The 26,528-nt window shown below is 47.9% G+C and overlaps 1 protein-coding gene across 15 annotated transcripts in view; it reads left to right on the plus strand.

Annotated features, from left to right (window-relative positions):
• LOC118397872 (afadin-like) overlaps positions 1–26,528 on the plus strand; it is a 142,167-nt gene that overhangs the window by 109,849 nt on the left and 5,790 nt on the right. For 14 of the 15 annotated variants that reach the window (XM_052470985.1, XM_052470990.1, XM_052470987.1 and 11 more), the window contains 13 exons: positions 421–686; positions 954–1,097; positions 1,593–1,791; positions 2,093–2,196; positions 3,787–3,867; positions 16,597–16,662; positions 16,977–17,050; positions 17,922–18,040; positions 18,498–18,698; positions 19,222–19,313; positions 19,942–20,130; positions 20,327–21,499; positions 24,286–24,420. In XM_052470985.1, coding sequence (XP_052326945.1) covers positions 421–686; positions 954–1,097; positions 1,593–1,791; positions 2,093–2,196; positions 3,787–3,867; positions 16,597–16,662; positions 16,977–17,050; positions 17,922–18,040; positions 18,498–18,698; positions 19,222–19,313; positions 19,942–20,130; positions 20,327–21,499; positions 24,286–24,420 — 2,843 coding nt within the window. Of the gene's footprint in view, positions 1–420; positions 687–953; positions 1,098–1,592; positions 1,792–2,092; positions 2,197–3,786; positions 3,868–16,596; positions 16,663–16,976; positions 17,051–17,921; positions 18,041–18,497; positions 18,699–19,221; positions 19,314–19,941; positions 20,131–20,326; positions 21,500–24,285; positions 24,421–24,900; positions 26,527–26,528 lie in introns of those variants that run through there. The other variant, XM_052470992.1, reaches the window with a different exon arrangement.

Consider the following 26,528-nt stretch of genomic DNA (forward strand, 5'->3'; position numbering starts at 1 on the left):
CGGTGTCCTAAGTTTTCATAACTGTGACCTTAAATGCCTAAAGTCTGTAAGCTGTTAGTGTCTTAACGATCGTTCCACAGGTGCATGTTCATTAATTGTTTATGGGTCATTGAACAAGCATGGGAAACAGTGTTTCAACCCTTTACAATGAAGATCTGTGAAGTTATTTGGATTTTTACGAATTATCTTTGAAAGACAGGGTCCTGAAAAAGTCATGTTTCTTTTTTGCAGTTTATTTACATTCACAGCTACACCGTATGTCACTCGGCTTGTTTTTTATAGTGAGCCCTCTAGTGGGGACATAGTGTATAGAAATCAACTGAAACCTTGGTGGACTGGTTATTCACAAAGTACTCCAGCAGTAGTGGAAATGTAAAAAGACATTCCTCTTCCTCATCCTCCATCTCTCTCCCCACGTAGAGGATGTTTTGCACACCCTGACGGGCGCCATGTCGCTGCTGCGTCGTTGCCGTGTCAACGCGGCACTGACCATCCAGCTGTTCTCCCAGCTCTTCCACTTCATCAACATGTGGCTGTTCAACAAGCTGGTGATGGAGGCCGACTCTGGACTGTGTTCACACTACTGGGGCGCCATCCTCCGCCAGCAGCTCAGCCACATCGAGGCCTGGGCAGAGAAACAGGGCCTGGAGCTGGCTGCTGACTGCCACCTCAGTCGCATCGTACAGGTATGATCCACCTATCTTTGTCCAGCATGGCACACCTGTTAGCTATCCACTGTTTTCCATATGGTGACTTACTGTAGGCAGGGCAGGCTCTTCCACCTCAGAAGAATGTTTTTTATTGAATACTTGTCAGCAGCTCTGGGTGATGCTTTAAGAGCTGTTGTTCCTATGGAAAGTTGTAGGGGAAGGACTTCAGCGTGGACAAAAGGTCACTATAAATCAAGTCCTTCTCTGTCATTAATTGTACTCTGTTCTGTTGTTCCTCCCCAGGCTACGACTCTCCTCACCATGGACAAGTACTCCATGCAAGACGTGCAGAACATCCACAACACCTGCTTCAAGCTGAACTCCCTGCAGCTCAACGCCCTCATGACCAACTACCACTGTGCTCCCGACGAGCCTTACATCCCCCCTGTAAGACATGACTACACGCTCCTCTATTCACGTGCGCGCTCCTCTATTCACGTGCGCGCTCCTCTATTCACGTGCGCGCTCCTCTATTCACGTGCGCGCTCCTCTATTCACGTGCGCGCTCCTCTATTCACGTGCGCGCTCCTCTATTCACGTGCGCGCTCCTCTATTCACGTGCGCACTCCTCTATTCACGTGCGCACTCCTCTATTCACGTGCGCAGTCACACACTAGAGATGCAATGAATGACTCTGAAGTGGAGAAATGGGGGTTTGAAGTATTGCTTAACACAAGTCTCCTCCCATAGTTGTAATGTGTTGGTGTTTGAGCTGTTATTTTGGGGTAAACATTAGCTAAGCTCACCGCTTGACTGATCTTCCTAGATCCCTTTTCCAGTCCAGGTTGCTGTTTCTACTTTGTGGAATTTTGAGGAAACAGTCAAAGGACTATTACACACATCCCTCTCCCCTGATGGTCCGTCTGGTGTCTCCCCCTATAGGAACTTATAGACCACGTGGTTGCCGTGGCGGAGAACACAGCAGATGAGCTGGCTCGTAGCGATGGCCGAGAGGTCCAGCTAGAGGAGGACCCTGACCTGCAGCTGCCCTTCCTGCTGCCCGAGGACGGCTACTCCTGCGACGTTGTGAGGAACATTCCCAACGGATTCCAGGAGTTCCTGGACCCCCTTTGTCAGAGAGGTACTTGTGTGGAGGAGGATTCAAAAATACACTCTATTTCAGAATGTCACACCGGTTGTGTTCTGTCTAAACCTAAAGTTGTGAACCAATCAGAGGCTGGGCTGGCCTGTTTGTTTTGTTGACGCGTAGACAGTGGAATGTAATAGCTATGTAAGAGGAGACTGGAGAGCTGTTTGCTCCTGTCCTCATCAGAGTGTTTGAGAGAGATTCCAAGAGTTGTTCCTGCTGCCGTGTAAATGTAGTCTCAGATCTGTACTAAGTAGAAGAAGATAACTGTGATTTCCTCTCGTGTCCTGTGCAGGATTCTGTCGGCTAACCCCTCACCCGCGCTCCCCTGGGACCTGGACCATCCACTTTGAAGGAGTCGACTGCGACAGCCACTTCTCTGCAGACAACTCAGACCTGGTAGGTGTCCCTCCAACCGTTACAGCTTAGGACTATGCAGGACACCATTACATTGAGCTGCATGATCATGCACATTAGTGCCTGTTAGTCATGACGCAGACATGTCCTTATACATTAGCCACCATATTACTATGTAACGGAGAAGCACAGAGGAATGAATAGGCTGCTGCTTTTAGCTGTTTAGAACACTTGAAATTTTCAATTACTCAACTTCTCTGTTTGTGGCTTAATGTTTTGGCATCACTTGTTTCCAACGATCGTATGGAAAACGTTAATGTCCCATGCTGCAGTCATGCAATCACCGTTCTGCCCTACTCTACTTAACACTAACAGACACACACACACACTTCCTCCTGCTCGATTTCAATCAACACCAATTACACCACAGAGGCCAATAAGTGACCAGAGAGCTCTGGAACAGCAGTAAATTATACCCTTCTCACCCTAATCACACAAAAAAAGAAATTACACTGCTTCCTGTATAATTGCCCTGTTCCCCCCCCAGCTCTCCTTTTTCATGCTTCAAACCTCAGCTCAGGGTTGGCATTAGCCCCAGCCCCCACACTAGTAAAGGGACCGGGGAGAGGAGGAGGGCGCCCAAACCGCTTAAGCACCGCTGAGGTTTTGATTAATGGCCTCTTGGTCGTGTGCCAGGCAGGGCGACCCCGGCACCCCGCCTCATGTTTCCACCACATTGCTCCAGAATCACTACTCTAGTGTTCCATAGAGTCCCGCTGTTAGCAGACATTACAGGGTTAATAAGACACACAGAGACAGACAGGGGATCCCCGAGGACAACAACGGGTAGGTTTCCCTGATCACTAGTCCAGACAGGAGGTGTTACTGTAGCTAGCCTAGTGCAGTCAGACTTTTGTCATCCTAAAAACTATTTCTCTCTGGAGATGCTCTCGCTGGCAGGTGTTGTTTGAGTTAAGAGTTAGTCTCTTACTGCAGAATATCTGTTGTCTGAATGAATGTTTTCTTTACTCATTGTAGCCAGCTGAACCCTGCATCACCATTGCCCTGCCCTCTAGCACTTGGTGAAATCACTCCAATGGCATTCAGAAAGACTTGTTCTACACCACATCACACGATGAGAAATGCCACCAGATCCCTGTTACTTAATGTGGCTTTGTATCCACTCTCTGTCTCTGAACTATGTGGCTGTACAGCATAGCTCAGCAGATGAGAGAAGAGTTGTTTGTGTCTTTGGGGCTGTTGAGTCTCAATGTGTTCAGTGCCATAGGGACGAGAGGCAGTCTGTGTGGAAAGCCCTGCCCTCTCCCTCTCTCCCCACCCTGCTCCCAGGCAGCCCTCTTTTTAAACGATCCCATTGAGATCCTCTGGAGCCAAGCGCATGTGGCTTTCATTCTTGACTCCTCTCCAGCCCCCGCCATTTCTCATTGCGGTCGCCCCAACCCAGCTCTCTCTCTGTATGACGACCCTGCTCTGCGCCTATCCCTCTGCTCCCTCATCCAGCTCCTCATTCTGCCTGAGAAACGTCTAGGAGAGAGCTCCCAGCTCTGAGAGCCCTGTAGAAGCACATTTTTCCTAAGCTAACGCTCTCTAAGTTGTGTCCTCTCGTTGCAGCAAATGCGGAAGGAACCGGAAGTTGTGACGGTCACCCTGAAGAAGCACAATGGCATGGGCCTCAGCATTGTGGCTGCCAAGGTAAGACATCTTTCAATCCTTTCCTTTCATTATTGATAAGGTTTTTGTCGATACCCACTAGTGCTCCTGGAAGAGGTTTGTGACTTCCTGGCTGGAAGGGAAGTGTTATGTGAGTGATGTGAATTACACAGATGCAATGAAGAAATAACCCAGAAGCATTTGTTGCGTCCATGCTCAAGTAGACTTGATGACTACTGCCTGGTGAACACATAAATAATCCTAAATAAGCCCTTCTCTCAATCGTTGTCAAGAACCTGCCTGAAGGTGTCCTCATTTTCAGTTTAACAACATTGCCGGTGGAACATGCTGTTTCTAACAGTGTTGGTGTGGATTGATGTAAGAGCCTTAGGTTGTACTGGGTTCTCTTCTGTGGTTGTTTACTGCATTAGTCTGCCGTAACTCCGGATAATTGTGTGTGTGTGTGTGTGTGTGTGTGTGTGTGTGTGTGTGTGTGTGTGTGTGTGTGTGTAAAAAGTGACCGTCATGTTTCAGCTGGCACCATTATAGCCCAGGTCTGACCCGGGTTGGTCTGTGCGGGTTAATTGGAGTGTGTTTCTGGGGGCTTATGCTGTATGTCCACCAGATGCGTATACGTTTTGCCGGATGTCTGGTCCGCATTTTTGCTACTTGACGCACATGTGCTTCGCAAGGCTGCAGAAAGGTTTGCAGCCTGGAGGAGAAGGTCATTTTGCCTGTCGCTGAGCTCTCTGCCCTGTTCCATTAAAGCACTGACTGTTACCGGGGACTCCATGCAAAAAATGTTGCTGGTCAGTTGAATGTGAAATAATTAGCTGGAAAGGGGAAGCTAGCCAAGTGGTTAGCTTTGTAGTTTGTACCACCATGCGGTAAAGCACATCACAGTGCAACATCCCCAACGCCGCGTTGCGGACTACTCCATTGGCAATGATTTTGACGCGTCTGGTGGACATGAGGCTTTAGACTGTCACTGACAGAGGAATGAGAGTCTGAGAAGAAGGATGGATGGTGGGGGGGCGAATAGCGTGGCCTCCCTGAACTGTTTATTTTCAAAGCATAGTTTTTGTATTTGAGGAGGTGGGGGCCACACCCTCTGTTTTTACTGCTATTTTCAACCTGAGGTGGTGTGAGGAAGGGAGGGAGAAAGATCGAGAGAGGTGGGGAGAGAGAGCAGAGGGAGGGGAAAATGGGAGGGGAGGACAGGAGACAGAAGGAAGGCATGAGTCCGAGGCAGACTGGAGAAGCGAAGGAATGAGAGAGAGAGGGGGAGAGCGAGAGGAGAGTAATTTGCCCAGTGCAGAACACAGCTGGGTAGTGCTCTGAAAGGTTACCCAAACTGTTGCAGAGTAGTGAGTGGCTAACGCTGGCGGACTGTTTACTTAAGTCTGTAAATGGTATTTCCTACTTTGGCTGGCTGCTGATTATTTGTCATATGGCGTCCTACAGTAGAATGTAGTGTGGACCTCTTTCTTTCTCCCACTGCGCCGCACCTAGTATCTCCTCCTTCGCTAGCTGTTTTGGTCTCTGACTGGTCTCTGTGATTATTACACCAGTACATCTGGGCTGTGATCTGCCCCTCCTTGTGGACTTTTAATTGAGCCTGAGCACGAGCCAGTTCTAGCCGAGCGGGAACTATCTACCTACACCATGTGGTTCTCTGTGGTCGGAAAGAAGGATGAGTCGGTGAGGCGCTCTCTCTCTGTCTCTCTCTCTGTCTCTCTCTCTGTCTCTCTCTCTGTCTCTCTCTCTGTCTCTCTCTCTGTCTCTCTCTCTGTCTCTCTCTCTGTCTCTCTCTCTGTCTCTCTCTCTGTCTCTCTCTCTGTCTCTCTCTCTGTCTCTCTCTCTGTCTCTCTCTCTGTCTCTCTCTGTGTTAAATACAGGTGTGACTGTGTATGTGTGGAGGGGGGTGTGTAGCCGTTTTGTCAGAAGAAGGGGTTGAGGATGGGAACACACAGGTAATAGACCTCCAGTATGTGCTGCTGTTCCACTTGCTCAGTGTTCTCTACTGCTGTAAGCTTCACACAGTCTTTCATATTTCACACCTGTAGAGTTTTCTCTAATCAAGTATTCTTTTGGGTTTAAATTCCATCTTTTGCAGGGTTTCTCATTCAAAATGTATGCTTTCTCTTTTGCCAGAAACTCAGACCAAATAAGCCTCCAGCTCACACCAGTTCATCATATTGCTGTGACCCACTACGTAAGGAACCTAGGACGGTTCTCTACTGAGCTATTTTGGGCTATCCAGCTACTCTACTGCTGCTATCTCAAGACCACACAGTTAATGATTGTCAAGGCGATGCAGGCACACAGGCCAGAACTTAATCTCTGGAACAAGAGCTTGATTTGCTTAACTTTTGTCCCCTTGATTCTGCTCTGACGGGCCTAGTTTTGTTTACTCCAGGCTGTTATGCTGCAGATGTTCACCTAAAGGGTTTCGTGGGGACAGAATGTTGGGTTCCAAATGAGGAAGAACAGGGGGATATCCTGACCCTCTCTCTCCACTCCACCTCACAGGGGAGTCCTGCTGCTCATTGTCCAGCATTTCCCCACACTGACGACAACCCAAGGCCTGGGGAAGCTATTCTGATTAATCTTTCCCCAATCTGGAGGTAGACAGACTGGCCCTCGAACGTAACAGACGTTCTCATTCCTTTCGGTGCTTTTTAAATATTATAGAAGTTGGCTTGTTTGTCTGTTTGCTAGTCTGCTTGTTTTGTTTTGTAGATGTTGAGACGATAGTGATGGAACAGTAGTGTAGATGCAGCTATACAATGATTAGCTGGTAGAGTACAAACTCTATGGTCTCCCTCCAGTAGAGCGCTGTAGCAGCAGTAACAATGGGAGGATGTGCTCTGAGCTCGCGGGGCTGTGTTTCCTGCTGCTGGTTAGCTCGCTGGCTGGCTGTGTGTGAGACGGGACTCTGAGCATTAGCTTACAAGTGTGTGTGTGTGTGCTTCTCAGAATGTGGTTGCACTGGTCACTCACTGCCTGCCAGTCCTGCCCTGGGGCACAGCAAGAGCTACAACATGTAGCTCTACAGTAGTCTATATTTCCTGGGTGTGTTCTACAGCATGTACTCAACTGAATGACAGTGGTTACTAACATGGCAAAACCCAGTTGTGGGTTCCCAGCTAATGATCACTCCCCTTTTTCCTTTGCCATTCTTTCCCTGTGACAAATGGAATGTTTAGTTCAATGCCCAGTGAGTTCACTGTTCCAATTGCCCTTCTGTCAATCGCACGTTGTTTGGGGTGAAGTTGTACATGGTGACGCACACATTATCACGGGCAATTTAACACTTGGCCTTGTTGCCTCCCTAACCAAAGATCTAATCATCTAACCTCTATGGGAGCCATGCTCGTGTCGAGACAGTTTGCCACTCTGAATCCTGGCGCCTAGTAGAATTTGACAGCACTCTCATTTGACCATATAGAACTGCCTCATACTATCAGTTAGGATTGGGGTGGATGCTCACATTTGTGACAGCACTCATTCCATGTTTGACTGCAACTGCCAGGATTAGGAGCAGGTACTGAGAGAGGGAGGGAGTGTCTAATTTAAGGCAACAGATATATGACCACCACGTAGTGTTGGCGGAATGGAAGGAAAAGCCGCTAGAGGTTTAATCATGCTGTTCTCTAGGTATTCTCCTCTCCATGCGGTTAGTAGTGTGTCCAGGGGACCAGACATCTAGTCTCCCTCTCCATAATTGTCCCTCTTCAATCTGTGGAGCGTTGGTTCCAATGATTTGTGAGTGTGAGTGTGTGCGCGTGCATTTGACCATGTTGGACGTGGTTCTTATCAGACTGACATATAGCACATCTGGCTTGAGTTAGCCCCTGAAAGGTCCCTCGTTCCCACCGCTCTGTGAACCACTGTTTTTATGACTTCATTAGAGCAGTGAGCCTGCCGTGCGTGTGTCCTTGTCTACAGCCTTGCAGCTTTTAGACAGACTGTCAGAGGCAGAAGTTATTAAACAACAAAATGAAAGACTTGAATAGCAAATGAGGAATGAGCGAGAGATGGATTGTACTCTCCAGGGAAATATCCAAATTCTCCCGTTCTACACCAGAACCCCGTCTGCCTCTGTCAAGACTGAAGAGCCTGTTTAATAGAAAACCACATGAAGAGCCTAGCAGCCTCCTTTAACCATCACACACCTCAGACAGAGGGGCGAAGACACCGATCTGTGTGGTCTCCACTAAACCAAGCAAGCCCTGCCCCCCACCACACACACACACACACACACACACACACACACACACACACACACACACACACACACACACACACACACACACAACAGAGGGAAGCATACTGGAATTATTTAGACCGCAGGCAGATGTCAAGACGTCAGATTAGTGTGGTGCCTAAGTGTGTCTGTATCCTGTTCATCTGGAGTTGCATAGTGTGCCCAGTGTGACGATCGCACTGTCTGACACACTTCTTATCAGATTCAAGGACACATTCTCTTTGCTTAATTCGCTGTAATCACAGACAGAATGTTCCATCTTGAGAAATAAAGATAAGAACAGAGATGAGAGAGAAAAATAAGTCTGTTTTGTGAGATGATATTATGCTGCTAGTTCCTTTCTCCTTCTTTCTCCAGTCAAATTGTGTAGCGTAGCCTGAAATAATGTGTATGGATGGATGGAGCTGTTCACGTCTCACTATGGAGCTCAGCTTAAATACCAAAGAGCTGTGGACAAATTGACTTGTGTGTGTATTATAGTAAACTTCCTCAGGACTCCAGTCCACTGCACTCGACTTGGTGTGATTAACTGTTCTTTCCTGTGCTAAATCCAAAGGCAGGAAACTGCATATCATAGTATGATTTTATGTCCTCTAGGAGTCTGGTTTAAGATATGCACACTCACACACAGTATGAATGCCGCCTCAGTGTGAAGGGACAGACAGACAGTAATTGTGTGACAGGATGTCTTTGCTCTAATTTCCTATAAAGCAGATCTGGGTTACAGGGCAATTCCCTGGGCAGGAAGACTCATTGCAGGGCAGGTCGGGAGAGCTGTTTGTTTGTGACACAGTACATTTGACTGAAGTAAAAAATAAACATAAAATAAATTTGGACTGCTTTAGTGGGCTCCCTTCCTGAATCTAAATTTTTCTGCAGTCAGCTAGTTTATGAAAAACTTAACAGTTCTCAATTAAAGTAGTAAAACTTCATTTAGATTTTGTAAAAGCAAAAGCACACATTGTGATAAAGCAGATCTATATTTTGTGGCAGTGCGTCCTCTCTTTTAATTGGTTAAAACAATTAATTAACTGAAGTTGAACTGTGAGTTTACAGTGAGGTGTGATATGTGTCTGGGCAGTGCTAGCTTTGTGTGTGTGTCTGGGCAGTGCTAGCTTTGTGTGAGTGTCTGGGCAGTGCTAGCTTTGTGTGTGTGTGTCTGGGCAGTGCTAGCTTTGTGTGTGTGTGTCTGGGCAGTGCTAGCTTTGTGTGAGTGTCTGGGCAGTGCTAGCTTTGTGTGTGTGTGTCTGGGCAGTGCTAGCTTTGTGTGTGTGTGTCTGGGCAGTGCTAGCTTTGTGTGTGTGTGTCTGGGCAGTGCTAGCTTTGTGTGTGTGTGTCTGGGCAGTGCTAGCTTTGTGTGTGTGTGTCTGGGCAGTGCTAGCTTTGTGTGTGTGTGTCTGGGCAGTGCTAGCTTTGTGTGTGTGTGTCTGGGCAGTGCTAGCTTTGTGTGTGTGTGTCTGGGCAGTGCTAGCTTTGTGTGTGTGTGCTCTGGGCAGTGCTAGCTTTGTGTGTGTGTGTCTGGGCAGTGCTAGCTTTGTGTGTGTGTGTGTGTGTGTGTGTGTGTGTGTGTGTGTGTGTGTGTGTGTGTGTGTGTGTGTGTGTGTGTGTGTGTGTGTGTGTGTGTGTGTCTGGGCAGTGCTAGCTTTGTGTGTCTGGGCAGTGCTAGCTTTGTGTGTCTGGGCAGTGCTAGCTTTGTGTGTCTGGGCAGTGCTAGCTTTGTGTGTCTGGGCAGTGCTAGCTTTGTGTGTCTGGGCAGTGCTAGCTTTGTGTGTCTGGGCAGTGCTAGCTTTGTGTGTCTGGGCAGTGCTAGCTTTGTGTGTCTGGGCAGTGCTAGCTTTGCGTGTCTGGGCAGTGCTAGCTTTGCGTGTCTGGGCAGTGCTAGCTTTGTGTGTGCGTCTCTGGGCAGTGCTAGCTTTGTGAAGGTGTGTGGTGGCGGCTGCGCTAGGTGTGTGTGAGATGAAGTACTCTCTGTCCTTACTGGACCCTACCACTTCAGTGTGAGCGTGCTCAGCCTCAGATCATAACACCTGGTAAACTAATCACAAACTACAAAGGAGAGGGTAATTTCCCCTGCTCACCCTGTGTTGTTGACCAGTTACTTAAGAGTGATGCGGTCACTTGTTCGTCCACACATTTAAAGGCGTCAGTGTCTGTCCGAAAAACAGCTCTTGTAGTAAAAGTACAATTGTGGAGTAAAAAGTTAACAGAAGCGTAACATTGAAATGGACAGCGAGGCACTTCATACAAAAAGTGTTGTGATACTGCAGCTCCCTATTAAAGTTCTTCATAGAAATGATCATGAACTTAATTTCTATCAGATGTTTTTGGGCATAGATCTTTCCCCTGAATATGCTGTCTACAGTGTTGTTCTGGAGCCACATGCGCCGAGGTTGAACGTGCTGTCTACAGTGTGTTCTGGAGCCACATGCTCCGAGGATGAACGTGCTGTCTACAGTGTTGTTCTGGAGCCACATGCGCCGAGGTTGAACATGCTGTCTACAGTGTGTTCTGGAGCCACATGCGCCGAGGTTGAACATGCTGTCTACAGTGTTGTTCTGGAGCCACATGCGCCGAGGTTGAACATGCTGTCTACAGTGTATTCTGGAGCCACATGTGCCGAGGCTGAACATGCTGTCTACAGTGTTGTTCTGAACCACATGCGCCGAGGCTGAGACTTGACTAGACATGTTACAGCTATATAATACTCTGCAATTGTCTCCTTTGAGGCATTCAGCCCCCCCAGCTGTCTGACTCCAATCACAGGTGTGATGTGTGCCACACTTAGTCCACACAGACACAAATCTCCTCTTGGCATCGGGCGAGTCGTGCAGCATGACTGCGAATCGATACGTTTAACACCCTTCTCCGACAATGTGTTCATTAAAAACAGTGTTGTAGCTAGCTACACATGTTAATTCTGTCAGGAGGCGAAAGAAACACCAGGTTAGGGGAGGTGCTGGCTAGCGGAGTAGAACACCTGGTTAGGGGAGGTGCTGGCTAGCGGAGTAGAACACCTGGTTAGGGGAGGTGCTAGCTAGCAGAGTAGAACACCAGGTTAGGGGAGGTGCTGGCTAGCGGAGTAGAACACCTGGTTAGGGGAGGTGCTGGCTAGCGGAGTAGAACATTTGAAAAAGAAATGGAGAGCCACACGCTCTAGGAGCTCAGATGTAATAATTGAATAACGCTGGTTATTAGACTATTAAATGATATCTGACCTCCTAGGGTGTGTGGCTCTCCTTTTTCAAGCTTTCTGTGAACTCCGCCATTAGTGTCAACTTCCTCTCCTTTACTAGAATAAATCAAGTTAGGTCTATGTGTTTTAGGTCCGAAGGAAGTGGTTTTAGTGACATAGGTGAGATACGTGTTGGATGAATGGGGATTATACCACCTTTAGGCAGGTATGAATACTACCCTGTATTCTGCTACACTAGCCAGCAGTATACTAAAACAGTAGCAATTAGAGCTCTCATTAAAGCACTGCAGAGTCGTATTAATGGGCTTTATAGACCTTCTTTGTTTCATGCTGTGCTAACTGAGCTTATGAACTTGGTGTGTGTGTTTTGGGCTGAGCGGCCGAGGCGGGGTACAGTAGCCCTCCTGCTGTGTCGGTCTATGACTACTACCTTACAGGGTTGTGGATTCCATGAAACACCGCCTCCCTCTCTGTCTTTGGGTTAGAGCTCCTATTTCCCTCACATCTCTCCTTGATGTAAAAGGCCTTCATCATCTAGAACATTACTCATACTCTACTAGTCTACATGTTTCTGTGGTAACAGAAGCTCAGACATGTTTGGGAGATCAGGTATCACCTAGTTATGGCTTTAGATTGGACACCTGAAAGAACACAAATACCATTTGGGTTTTTGGTGACTTAATGACGTCGTCGTGTCGGTAACAACAACCCATGTGGCGTTGCATCTCGCACACGCATTTCCAGGTTTGTTTCTTCCCCGTGGCAGTATAGATGAAACTGACAGCCTGGGTTTCTCACTTGCCCAAATGTGAGCTATGATAAGATTTCCGTCTTGTAGGACAACAAACCTGAATCTGTATCAGCCTGGTAGAGGGCCAGTAGTCCTCATGTGGGTAAGGGGACACCTTTTCCTCCTGTTCCCCCCCTAAGTGATGGGGACCATTATGTCCCCCGGGGAGGACGGGAGGCCCTCTGGAATGTCCCCCTCTGGGCTTAGGTGACACCCCTCTAAGAGGGGTCTGTCACCCAGCACCAAGTGACAGCACTAGTGATAAGACACATATTAGTGACTACCACAACAGTGCCAGACTGAACATAGTGACTACCACAACAGTGCCAGACTGAACATAGTGACTACCACAACAGTGCCAGACTGAACATAGTGACTACCACAACCGTGTCAGACTGAACATAGTGACTACCACAACAGTGCCAGACTGAAAATAGTGACTACCACAAAAGTGCCAGACTGAACATAGTGACTACCACAACAGTGCCAGACTGAACATAGTGACTACCACAACAGTGCCAGACTGAAAATAGTGACTACCTCAACAGTGCCAGACTGAACATAGTGACTACCACAACAGTGCCAGACTGAAAATAGTGACTACCACAACAGTGCCAGACTGAACATAGTGACTACCACAACAGTGCCAGACTGAAAATAGTGACTACCACAACAGTGCCAGACTGAAAATAGTGACTACCACAACAGTGCCAGACTGAAAATAGTGACTACCACAACAGTGCCAGACTGAACATATTGATGTCTTCAATGTATCTGCTGCTGGTTTAGTTGACTCTTCTCTCCATTCAAGGGTTTTAGGTCTGGTGGTTTTCATATTCTTGGCTCATTCTTGTTTATCTGATGCTCTGTGGTGGTGGTTGTGCTATATTAGAACAATTGTATGGTGCAATAGATATAAAGTGACATGGACATCAAGGTGGGGAGGAGAGGGGGGTATAATGTAGAGTAAATGGCTCGGCTTTCTCAGGCAGATTCTGTGTCTGCCTCTCCGCTACTGTGGCTGAACCCTACTCTGGGCTCCCATACCCACAGATCCCCTCGGTCTCTCTGTCCATCTTCTCTCTCTGTCTCGCCCTCTTTAGTCTTCAGATCCTCTGTCTTTACATTGTTTTCGTTGGCATCAAACGTAAAGCATCACATATAAGGAGTGTGGTAGTTGACTCCTCAACGGTTTATATTTCAGTGGTTGTTTTGGCAGATCTTCACAACAGATCATCAAACACTTTGAGGAATAAAGTCAGCAGGCGACCGCCCAAACCTCTCCCGTAGCTTTAGTGTCGACCACCAGCCTTTCTCAGCCGATCACCACACACTAGCATTAAAACAACAGTGTGTCGCATCCACGGCAGCCCTCGCGTGAGACGTGCCAGGGGCCCTCACATGGGTGGCTTTTACTGGTAAAGCCGTCCAATCCCGGTTCTCGTGTTTGACTTGTATATTATTGGCACCGCCAGCTGGAGTCAGTCTCTACCCACAGCCCCCTGCTGATCTCTGTTAAGGGTCCATACCCCTCCTTTAATGTCACTTCCAAAGACTCGTGGCCCAGCGTCAAGAGGTATTAGTGCTCAGACTGGAATGTTGATACTGTAAATACAGGGTCTTATGAGTGAGTCACTACACTTGAGTAGGAGCATAAGTTGGTGAGGTGTTGAACTGGTGCTGTGGAGGAGAAGGACCACCAGGCTGGCTATGCTGTGTGGCGGTATCTATCTGCTGCACAGTGGAATGTGTTGTTGACCGTTGAGGACGAGGGCTGGGATCTCCCTCTCCTCTGGCTGCTGTCTCTCTGGCTTGTCATATTCCTCCGCTCCAAGATGCTATGGTTTGTCTAGAGGAAAACACCTGTTCTGTTTTCTCTCTCCCATTGCTTCTCAACACACATTCTCACAAAAACATGTTATTTTTTTATTTAACCTTTATTTAACAAGGCAAGTCCGTTTAGAACAAATTCTTGCTTACAGTGACTGCCTACCCCGGCCACACCCTAACCTGGACGATGCTGGGCCAATTATCCGCAGCCCTATGGGACTCCCAATTACGGCTGGTTGTGACACAGCCTGCAATCGAACCAGGGTCTGTAGTGACACCTCTAGCACTGAGATTCAGTACCTTAGACCGCTGCGCCACTCGGGGGCCCGACATGTTTCTAAAGGTTTTTTACTGTACTGGTGGCTCATCAGAAGAGGTCAGGACTGTGTGTTATATATAGGCCTACGTGTTTCTAAAGGTTTTGTACTGTACTGGTGGCTCATCAGAAGAGGTCAGGACTGTGTGTTATATATATAGGCCTACGTGTTTCTAAAGGTTTTGTACTGTACTGGTGGCTCATCAGAAGAGGTCAGGACTGTGTGTTATAGGCCTACATGTTTCTAAAGGTTTTGTACTGTACTGGTGGCTCATCAGAAGAGGTCAGGACTGTGTGTTATAGGCCTACATGTTTCTAAAGGTTTTGTACTGTACTGGTGGCTCATCAGAAGAGGTCAGGACTGTGTGTTATAGGTCTACATGCGGATGCAGGTGACAGTGTAAAGCAGTTTCATTGCTTTAACGGAAGCTTGTACTAATTCCCTTGAATTCATGAAGGAGTTCATGTTCAACTTCAGAGATGAACCGTTTGTTCTCAGTAACACTAATAGTGTCTGGTGGCCAAGTTCTCTGTCAAGTTAATTTGATGCTGTTCCATGGTTTCCTTCAGGCAAGCATGATGTTGAATTGTCGATCTTGAATGGGCTAAGGAGCAATTGTTCAGTGGAGTTCTGGAGTTACAAAGTAGGAGTAAAGTCTGTATCTACTATCTAGCCTGCTATGTTTGTACAGGTGAAAGCTATTTTTAGAGTGGTCTGGTATTATTGGGCCATAGCTCCATGTAAACTGTTCTCTCGTGTTATTTTGAATTGGAATGATATTAAACCGAACAGAACGAGTACTATCCCAGGCAGCTCAATGTGATCTCTACCTGATCTTCCCTAAATATTACAGCTGGCTCTGGCCAGGCCATCAGCAATGGGAAAATACTTTTTCATCAAAATAAAAATTTTAGTCCACTCTTTCTAAAACGCTGACGCTCAGGGATTCTCCCACACTACTCTAGGATTGTTTTGAATAGTTTGTGGAATGATTTAAGCGGTATTAACTGGTATGGTGATTTGAGGCCTTGTTGGAGTTTTAGTTAGGCCAGAGGGATGGGGGAACCACTATAGGGTTTCCCGGTCTTTCAAATGTGATGACGCTTAAAGGGAACCTAAACTGGCTGAAGTGGCTAGTCAAAACAGCAGATGGCACGTATCATGTCAAAACAGCAGATGGCACGTATCATGTCAAAACAGCAGATGACACGTATCATGTCAAAACAGCAGATGACACGTATCATGTCAAAACAGCAGATGACACGTATCATGTCAAAACAGCAGATGACACGTATCATGTCAAAACAGCAGATGACACGTATCATGTCAAAACAGCAGATGACACGTATCATGTCAAAACAGCAGATGACACGTATCATGTCAAAACAGCAGATGACACGTATCATGTCAAAACAGCAGATGACACGTATCATGTCAAAACAGCAGATGACACGTATCATGTCAAAACAGCAGATGGCACGTATCATGTCAAAACAGCAGATGACACGTATCATGTCAAAACAGCAGATGACACGTATCATGTCAAAACAGCAGATGGCACATATCATGTCAAAACAGCAGATGGCACGTATCATGTCAAAACAGCAGATGACACACACGTATCATGTCAAAACAGCAGATGACACACACGTATCATGTCAAAACAGCAGATGACACGTAATCGCGTCAAAACAGCAGATGACACGTAATCGCGTCAAAACAGCAGATGACACGTAATCGCGTCAAAACAGCAGATGACACGTAATCGCGTCAAAACAGCAGATGACACGTAATCACGTCAAAACAGCAGATGACACGTAATCACGTCAAAACAGCAGATGACACGTAATCACGTCAAAACAGCAGATGACACGTAATCACGTCAAAACAGCAGATGACACGTAATCACGTCAAAACAGCAGATGACACGTAATCACGTCAAAACAGCAGATGACACGTATCATGTCAACCCTCCTTTGGCCTTGTCTCATGTAGCGTCATTATTAACACCATGTTTTGTTGATACTTCTGTCAACAGTGCTGATTGATTCTAAGTTGTCCTGCTCTCAGGCTCTCTAGATTCCAGATGAATAGTTTAATTTAGCTGTCAGTTCACTGCAGACAGATGCCTCCAGACAGTGCTACAGTAGCTGTGTGATTTGAGTGATGTGCTATAACCCTAAATGGTCTGTGATGCTGTTAACAATGTTTCACCAGTCCAGTAGGCCAGCAGATCAGCAGCTGTGCCACAGTAGCATGTGTCACAATAGACAACTGGGGCCAAGTGTCCCAGCCAGACCTTCTTTATGTCCAAGTGTTCTGTCTGTCTCCTTGGCCTGTGTACTGAATGTTCTCCTCGGTCTTCCTCCAGGGTGCTGGGCAGGACAAGCTCGGGATCTACATCAAGTCTGTTGTGAAGGGAGGCGCGGCTGACATGGTGAGTGTTTTAGATCAACGACTACATCCTGTATTCAGAACAACCTCATCTAGTATGTCAATTGTGAAGTATTTTGGCTGTAATGTCTTTTTTTGTTATATGTTGGACCTCAGTCAGACGAGCTGTCTCCATTGGTGTTGGCTAATGGGTGTCCTAATAAATCTACTCCAATCAAAAATCTAGACTGACTCACAACAATGACTTTCAATGTGTGTACTGCTGCTATTATACAACCTGTCTCTTCTTCCCTCACCCTCTTTCTCTGCGTGTCCGTGTCTGCGTGTCTGCGTGTCCGTGTCTGCGTGTGTGTGTAGGACGGGCGTCTGGCTGCAGGGGACCAGCTGCTGAGTGTGGACGGCCGCAGCCTGGTGGGCCTCTCCCAGGAGAGGTAATGCCTCAGAAATATTTCTGGCCTGCCTTGCCCCGGGTCACTCCACAACACTACTTGGCCCTTGTGTACAGATTGGGTTTAGGATTGAAGCAAGACATGTAATGTCCTGCTGTTGTCCTTATAACACACTGAAGAGAACCCAAGATAGAGAACATCAAGGCCAAGTTGATACAAAGAGCCATTTCAATAGAAGCCAGTCACACCATGGAACTAAATTGGCTCAATCACGTTGAACGAGCAGAGACTTATCTACAGTGCACTGACTTACAATGACCTCCACGATGTTTATGTTGGGTCTAATAGTAATGAATAGCTTATCCTTGGTCCACGCCTCTCACAGATTAATCCTTTATACACTTTCAAACACCCACAACCTTTTTGTCTGTGTGCCTTTGGTTTCCAAATGCCCAAACAGTTGAAACTCAGTGCTCAATCCCTAACATTCTGTTTTCAAAGAGTTGATTTGAACTTTTAAAATCTAATAGCCATGTTGAAATGAAAGCATTACACTCTATCTGCTCTTCAGCTGAGAATCTGTTCCAACTCTTGGATTTGTTGGTTGCTTTGAGAAGTTATTGTGTGTATGTGTTTGCCAGTGATTAACCACAAGGCCTTGAGCTCCAAACAGACAGTCTAAAACTGTGGGGAAATGAATTTCTAAATGCTATTGCATATGGGGAATGTTTTAAAGCCATTCCTGATCAAGTTATGTCAACTCCTTGTCTGCCAATGAAAGTCTCATAAACATCTGTACTTGGTACTACCATGATGAAAAACATCATGATCTGTTACATTCAATCATCTCTCCATTCTAATCTATTCTGATTGAGTCCCAGGAATATTTGTGATGTCCTCGTTCTCTTGTCAGGGCTGCGGAGTTGATGACGAGGACAGGCTCTGTGGTGACACTGGAGGTGGCCAAACAGGGAGCCATCTACCACGGCCTGGCCACGCTCCTCAACCAGCCTTCTCCTATGATGCCCAGAGGTACGGGTCTGCTCTGCTAGGGCAATGGTGGTGTCTGAAAATTCCCCTATTGTCCCCTATATAGTGTACTACTGGCCCACAGGGTACCATTCCAGATGTAGACAATGTCCCTTCTTGTTGTCATGGTCTACAGTCTGTGTTACCACACTAGCATAATCAGGGTTTGTGGCTTGGCTCTGGCAAACACCCCCCCCAAAGCAGTCACACACAATTAAACTTAGCAGTTGTCATTAGGGCTCAAAATTCCATTGAAATGTCAGAAGCCAAAGTCTGAGTTTTGTTTTCAACATCCAGCCTATAGACAGACTTCTGTGGTAATAGAGAGACAGTTGTAGTTTGAGGTGCTGGCTGTTAGTGTGTGCTGTGAACATGACTGCAGACAGTTAAGGATGTCCATTGTGCATGAACTGTCTGCTGTGGTTGGCTCATTAATCCTTAATCTCTCTCTCCCTCTCAGCGTCGCAAGGAGGGCGTGACAAGAATGGTAAACTGAGACCAAAGAGCGAAGGCTTTGAACTGTACAACAACTCTGTCCAGAACGGCTCTCCAGAGAGCCCCCAGGCCGACTGGCAGGCCTACCCAGAACCAAAGAAGATGAGCGGGGAGGAGAGGCTACTGAAGAACCGGGCCGACCACCGCTCCAGCCCCAACGTGGCCAGTGAGTAGATCGAAGGGGTGATAGAGGGACATTTATTAGGCTTGTTGTGACATACTGTACATGTCCGGAGGGCAGTGCTACCCAACCCTGTTCCTGGGGACTTGTGCCAGTGTGTCTTGATTAGGAGATTATTTTAGTGTCGGGCTGGAACAAAAGCCTCCAAACCCCATAGCAAGAGATGGTGAACGGTGCTCACTGAGGTGCAGTATGGTGTGTGACCACTGGGGTACAGTATGGTGTGTGTGACCACTGGGGTACAGTATGGTGTGTGTGACCACTGGGGTACAGTATGGTGTGTGTGACCACTGGGGTACAGTATGGTGTGTGTGACCACTGGGGTACAGTATGGTGTGTGTGACCACTGGGGTACAGTATGGTGTGTGTGACCACTGGGGTACAGTATGGTGTGTGTGACCACTGGGGTACAGTATGGTGTGTGTGACCACTGGGGTACAGTATGGTGTGTGTGACCACTGAGTTTGCCTCTGCTCAGCTCTGACTCCATGGCGTTTTCCTCCTCCAGACCAGAGCCAGAGTCCGGGAGGGAAGGCCGTCTACACACGAGGACCTGGGACCAAGATCACCTCTGTCTCCACGGGCAACCTGTGTGTTGACGTGAGTAAACACAGCAGCAACAGCAGCCAGAGGAATGTCTCTCTGAGGATAAATTTGACTCTGTCTGAGTTATGAGACCACACCAAGACATTACCAGTCTCACCACTGGACAGGTCAGAGTAGGACAGGTCAGAGTAGGACAGGGCTGAAGTCCATCATGCAGAGACCGTACAGTATTGCGTTATTTCCTGTTTTTAAACCTGTTTTTCTCAGCACTTAAAACTGTAATGAGTCATGAGTCATTGGTGGTAAAAACCGAAAGCAGCGTTACTGAAAATAGCTTTACCTCTGGTTTTTCATGTTCCCCTTTAATGAATCCTAATCAGTTCTCTAACCACTTACTGATTAGCTACCCAGCTGGGTGCTGTGTTCATGTGCTGCCTCACCAACAAACAATGGTCTTCCTGACTACGGCACCCCAACGCCATCTACCGTTAACAACACTGATTCCAGAAATCCAAGACCACAAGAACAATTGTCAAGTTTATCAGGTGTCTGGTAGCCAACCTTAATGTATGGTTTGAACTAACACAATTCCTTCTCTACGAGACCACAAGAACGATTGTCTTGGTCTCTTAGACAACCGTAATGTCTGGTTAAATAGTAGTCCCTTTTTCCTTGTCTATAGGACGAGCCCTCTCCTCCCCATCCGGAGGCCTATCCTATTCCCACTCAGACCTACCCCAGGGAATACTTCACCATCCCAGCCTCCAAGTCTACGAACCGGATGGACTCTGCCCCAGGACAGATATACGCTGACGACAGGGGTCCTCACGGCCCCATGGAAGACCACCACCACAACAGCATAGCTATGCAGGTGTGCACACAGTGACATCACTCCAGGAGCAAAGGAATCGTACAGAAATGTTTTTTCTGAATAACCTCCCTCAGAGTATATACTATGAAAAGCGTGTTAATTTATAAAGGAATTAGGTGTATACAGTTGGGGAAAAGTGTTGTGCTGCTCTTTTACTGTGTTAATGTGTGTGTGACTGCCGTGTCTGTCCTCTCAGCGGGTGGACCACTCTCAGGAGGAGCTGTGTGACCTCCCAGGGGGCTACCCTCCAACCGGCCTGCGTCCTGAGGACTTGGTCCACCTGCACCAGCAGCAGCAGAGAGAGGCTGACTACCAGCGGGGCAGTGGAGAACACTGGGTCAACCACCACCAGGTCTCCTCCTCTGTGGAGTCCTCCACCTCCAGCCAGGAGCACCTCAACTACTCCTCGTCCTCCTCCAACAAGACCCAGAGCAACCACAAGAGTGGGCCGGGACGCTGGAAGACCCCCGGCCCCATCGCTCCCCACCCAGGCCCCGTGGCCCAGGCCACACGCACGGACCTCCCTCCACCGCCCCCTCCCCCTGTACACTACCAGGACTTTGAGCTCCAGCCCGACCTGCCCCTGCCCCCTCCTCCCTCGGCCACCCAGCAGCAGGCCGCAGCCGCCGCCGCCGACCGCAAGAAGCGCGAGGAGCAGCAGCGCTGGTATGAGAAGGAGAAGGCCCGGTTAGAGGAGGAGAGGGAGAGGAAGAGGAGGGAGCAGGAGAGGAAGCTGGGACAGGTCCGTAACCCAGCTGTGCCTGTAGCCCACAACAACAACAACCAACACGGGGGCACACTCCCCCCTCCCACACAGCACCAGCAGATGCCCCCTCCCCGGTCCCCCATGCAGCAGGTGCCCCATCCCTACCTCCCCTCCCAGGGCCAACAGCAGGCCCAGCAGCAGCAGCCCCCCAGGCCAGAGAAACTGTCCACCCTGCCCAGAGCGGGCACCCTGCCCCCTCAGGGTAACCCAATGGACACAGTGATCAGAGAGCTGCTCCCCCAGCAGCAGCCCCGCACCATCGAGCGCCGGGACCTACAGTACATCACCATCAGCAAGGAGGAGCTGTCTTCCAGCGACAGCCTGTCCCCAGACCCCTGGAAGAGAGACGCCCGGGAGAAGCTGGAGAAGCAGCAGCAGCTGCACATCGTAGACCTGCTGGACAGGGAGATCCAGGACCTGCAGGCCAAGCCGGAGCGTACGGCTGAGGAGAGTGACCGGCTCAGGAAGCTGATGCTGGAGTGGCAGTTCCAGAAGAGACTGCAGGAGTCCAAGCAGAGTGATGAGGAAGATGAGGAGGATGACGACGAGGACGTGGACACCATGATGATCATGCAGCGGCTGGAGGCAGAGAAGAGAGCAAGGGTGAGCTGCCCTGGAGAGCAGAGGTCTAGTGTGCACAGTGGAGAACAGGAGGATGTGGAGAATGTAGGCTACAGTATAGAGAATCATACCGGACATCAGAGGTAAGGTGTATGGAGGAAGACCAGTGGCCCAAGATCTTCATAGTGCTATTAGATGCACATGAACCCATCATTTGTTACAGTACACCCATTATAAATGTTATGAGCTCTGAAAGGTTTTTAGCCTCTCTACTGAAGTTTCTCATGCCAAGGAAGGGCGAGCCATGGGAAGCAAAACACTGAGAAAAGAGGAAATGGAACTGGGCTTAATGGTTACAGAATAGGATATGGAATTCCCATGAGGAATGCCATGAAGTAGCTAGCTACAATGCAGGTGCACATTGCAAAACATTCAACATCCTTACGTCATTGCTTTGCCATGCTGAGCTGAGCTGCTGTACTCGACTGGCTGCGGAGGGAGGGAGGGAGGGAGGGAGGGTGGGTGGGTGGGTGCCGGACACACAACAAACTTACATGGAAACATGGCAAAGTACAAATTGGTTCTTTTTAACAAATGTATTATGGCCATTTGGAAATGATTCATCTCAAGATGGCTAGAGTAGCATATTTTTGCCCATCAAAAAGTGTTGTACCATTGTACGCAAAAAAACACCCTTCCTTGGACAGAATAAAATGCCATCTAACCTGGGCTAATGTCGCTAGTCTCTTCAGACGACACCACAGATCAACATAAACCCCTCTACAGTGTATTGCTTCTCATTTGTAACTGTTACAACAGTACTATCTTCAGTCTGCTTGTATCCAGACTGTCTAGTGAGACAATGATTCCGGGATGTAGTGAGCAGTCCCTGCCAGCAAGGCCAAGGCTCCCCTCCTTGTCTGTCTCTGAGTGAGAAAGATGGTCTTAGTTTCGGCCAGGGGGTTGGTGGTGGAACGATGTGTAAATTCCTCCTGTAAACGGGGCACTTTGGAGCTCCATGCGAGGGATGGGACTGAGCGGAGCGTTGTCTGTCTGAGGGGAAGTGGGCCACTCATTCGGCCGCTGGCAGTAATAAGCCCCATTCTGTGAAGAAATGTTCCTGGCACCACATCACTGCTGCCTCCAAACCCCCTAAAAAAAAATACTTTTATCTTCTTCTATGCCCTCCTTTTAATTTATATTTATTTACTCTATTTCTCCCTCGTTCTTCCTGTTTTCTTTCTATTTGTTTTTTTCTCTTCTCCCGCAGCAGACTGCTGTCCCAGCAATCTCTGTTCTAGACTTGGTACGTTCTCTCTTTACGCACTCCTCCTTATCCTCCTTTCTTGTCTTCGGTTCCACCTGTATTTCTCTTCTCGTTCATGCTGTCCCCCCCTGTCATCTGGCCTGGGGGGGGGGGGCTGCTGTTCTCGTGGGGCGACGGGGGCGGGGTACGGGGAAGTCACTCTGCGATGCTGTGAAACACTGTCTGTCTCCACTAGATAACTGCTGCTGTGGAACGGTGATCTAACAGACAGTCACACTTAGTCATTTGGTCAGGGCTCATTTAAAGACAATACCACATAATAATGCCTCATAACATAAATAATCATCCCTGAAAAAGAAATATTCCCAAAAAGAATAAGAAAATCAGTATGATAACTCATCGAACCTTAAAGAAGGTTAGAAAGAAAGAACTAAAGAACTACCTGGGGCATGGTTAAATACTGTATTTGTTCCAGAGAACTCAGTACTATGCAGCTGTTTCAGTACAGGGAGCTGCCTGGCCTGCAGTGGCGGTCTGTCTGCATGATTGGAGACCCTCCCCCAGCAGTGGTCATCTGCATGTGGGGTGTAACCATCATTGTGTCATTGTCAGTCCACTTCATTCAACTCATCCAGTCCACTTCATTCAACTCATCCAGCTCTGTGTAAACAACGCCGGTGCTCAGCCAATATAGCATCGCTCTCCTCCTCAACTCCCCTCTCACTGGGGAAGTTGCACCGTGTAGCAAATGTTTCTACTGTCCATCTGTAATCATGTTTCATCCGGTGATTGACTTCCAGTCTGTTGTGTTTGGTCACCATGACATCAGTGATGTAACTAAGGCTTGAACTGGACGCTCCTCTGCTCTGCCTAGCCATGCTGCTGTTTATTCTCACTGCACGTTGCCATTCATTCTGCATGTCCAGCTGTCGCCATATGCCTGTCTGCAGTGCAGACCGTTTTACTCTCACCACAGACTACCTATCCTGTGGCAGAGAGAAAAGAACCTCTAGATTTCTACACAGCATACAGAGCATCCCATCAGCATATCTAGACCTAGAAGTTTTCAACACAACAAGTCCTTGTCTGGAAACCCGATGCCAGTGTGAGGTACCTCACAGGGGGGCCAATCTACTGAATTAGCCTTTGTGTAGATGCAGACCTGATAGGGGTCCTTAGGGCTTTGAGGATTTACTGTGGAGCTGTGACTGAGTGAGTAAACACACCAAATATTTGAGCCCATGACAGGAGGTTCTGTGTGAACTAACCTGACCTGCACTATGCATTGAGACCACAGACAGACTAGCACAGCAGTAGGCGCTGTTCTAGTTGCAGAGCTGAGGATAGTTTGTTACTAAATTATATTACCACCTTTTCACGTTAGGAAGTATGGCCTCACAACATTAATGTACAATGCATTTGAATAGTATATGAAACAGTTGATTTAAAAGTATATTCCACTGATTCATCTCCAAGTACACAATTCTGAAGGACTCCTGAGATCACTAGACTGTAGGCCGTTCCTGGGCCGTGTACATGGTGCTGAAGTGTCTGTGTGTAGTTGCAGGACGAGGAGCGGCGGAGGAAGCAACAGCTGGAGGAGATCCGTAAGCGCGAAGCGGAGGACCGGGCCAAACAGGAGGAGGAGAGACGCTGGAGAGAGGAGGAGAGGGCCAGACGAGAGGTCGATGAGAAGGTACACCTCCCTGACAGGACCCACAGAACCACATATATCGACGCTACACAGTTCTCACACAGCACATAGCTAGCTAGCTAACACACAGCTGGTTAGACAGGTGCTGTCAAAATATGATTTCTCATTTATGTTCATACAGGCAAAATATTCTATCATACATTTCTATCTGTGATTTCTGTTCAGTCAGACTTCAATATGATTATAAAATAATATGAATGCAATAGACCGCAATTAAATCCAGATGCTTGCATTGCCCACAGCTGTCTTTCAGTATTATTATTCGTTACATTTTATTAAAGCTAGTTATGTGAACGGATTGATGTCACTGCCAGCAGAGCAGATTAAAGCAGAATGCCCCAGTCAGCTCTATTAACAGAGGACATCAAAGTGAAAACCCAGAGAGAGTCTTACCTGCATGGTAATTATAGTATTACCCTGTGGGGATCTGCCCAGCTAATTGTAGTTTACCTCGTGAAACAGGAGTTGTGCCTCAACAAAACAGCCCAGCAGCAGAATACACAGTGAAAAACAAAGACTGATCCGTTGGACCACTTCTCTTCAGGGGGTGGAACGGGTCAACTGAGGTGGTCGTTTTTTTGTGTGAAATCTGCTAACATGATCAGCTTTTTCAAGGTCTCTACTGTTCTGTTCCCAGTTGGTCAGTCTCCCACAGAGCTGTAAGTGATCCTGTGGGAGGAGTTGTGAACACGCCCCTCTACATTGAACCAGTCACAGAACTGTGAAGGGGACTCTGTCTGACTGGCTTTTAGGAACATAAGAAGAAGCCAGTAGACAGTGATTAGTGATGGAAGTAGTACCCTGTGTTCGGGGAAAGTGTTATTGGGACAGAGAGCAAAGGGCGTGTGGACAGGGAGTCTGCAGACAGACAGGATGCTGACTTATCTTAATGAAACCTGGTGGTGTTTGGTCTGTCAGAGGCTAAGCATGTTTTTAGAGCACTAGTGTTTTGTGTCCTCAGTCCCAGTTAGTTACAAGGACATTGAATTACCAGTGGTCTGAGAGCAGCAGCACCCCTTCATCATGCCTTGTGTGACATTGTTACAACATCCCAGTGCCATTTTGTTTTACTGTGTGACCATTGATTCAGCTGTTGTCTTCCTGTGAGTCATCCTCACACCACTGGTAATTGAAGCCCTGTAATAATGGCAATGATGTCCAACTGCATGGACTCATGATGGTCCCCTTCCTCTGTGTTATGTAATGTTATGTATGGATGTATGCATGTAACCCTCCTACCCCCAAAAAGCATGGTAGTCACTTTTTATGATATTTTACATTTTCTGGGAAGCCATAGTCATTCCATCAGGCACTGCTTGGAACCGCTGTTGGAATGCCCCACCCTCGCTGTGGTTTGTGGTGGTCATACCAGAGTACAATACATATCTGTTCCCCCACCATCCTCTCATCGATGACATATACCTACCCACCATACCACCCACTACGCACACACTAACCCAGGGGATCCATGTACAGAATCCAGAGCTGACCAATCTCTATTACTAGCTGGTACCTTTCCAGAGCTAAAACCATAGAATCCTTCCAAAAATCCCTGAATTGGAGTCTTCAAGCCTATCGGATCACTTGACTGTAGTCTATCCCAAACCACTTCATACTGTTGGCCCCAGCTGTCAGAGAAGTCTCTTTATCCATCCTCACCTCTGGTGGTTCTCAACACAGCATGGAGGGAAGGAGAGGAAAAACAGCACATTTACATTTTAGTCATTTAGCAGATCTGATACAGAGTGACTTACAGGAGCAATTAGGGTTAAGTGCCTTGTTCAAGGGCACATCGACAGTTTTCACCTAGTCGGCTCATGGATTCAAACCAGCGACCTTTGTTACTGGCCCAACGCTCTTTACCACTAGGCTTCTCTACTAAAGTATTATAGAACCCAGTACACACAGAGTAGTCTCCCCCACCTCACACACACAGACATACAGACACATAGTGGACAGATAAGGTGGAGGACTTGTCTGGGTGTCTTGTGGCCATGGGTAGTCTCCCTCCAGCAGAGGCAGAGTGAGTCAGGTCCAGCCAGCCATGCCTTGGTGAGAGTAGGCCACACTAACAGGCTCTTCCCATTCCC

Source organism: Oncorhynchus keta, chromosome 19, assembly GCF_023373465.1.
Source record: "Oncorhynchus keta strain PuntledgeMale-10-30-2019 chromosome 19, Oket_V2, whole genome shotgun sequence".
NCBI classification, from domain to species: Eukaryota; Metazoa; Chordata; class Actinopteri; order Salmoniformes; family Salmonidae; genus Oncorhynchus; species Oncorhynchus keta.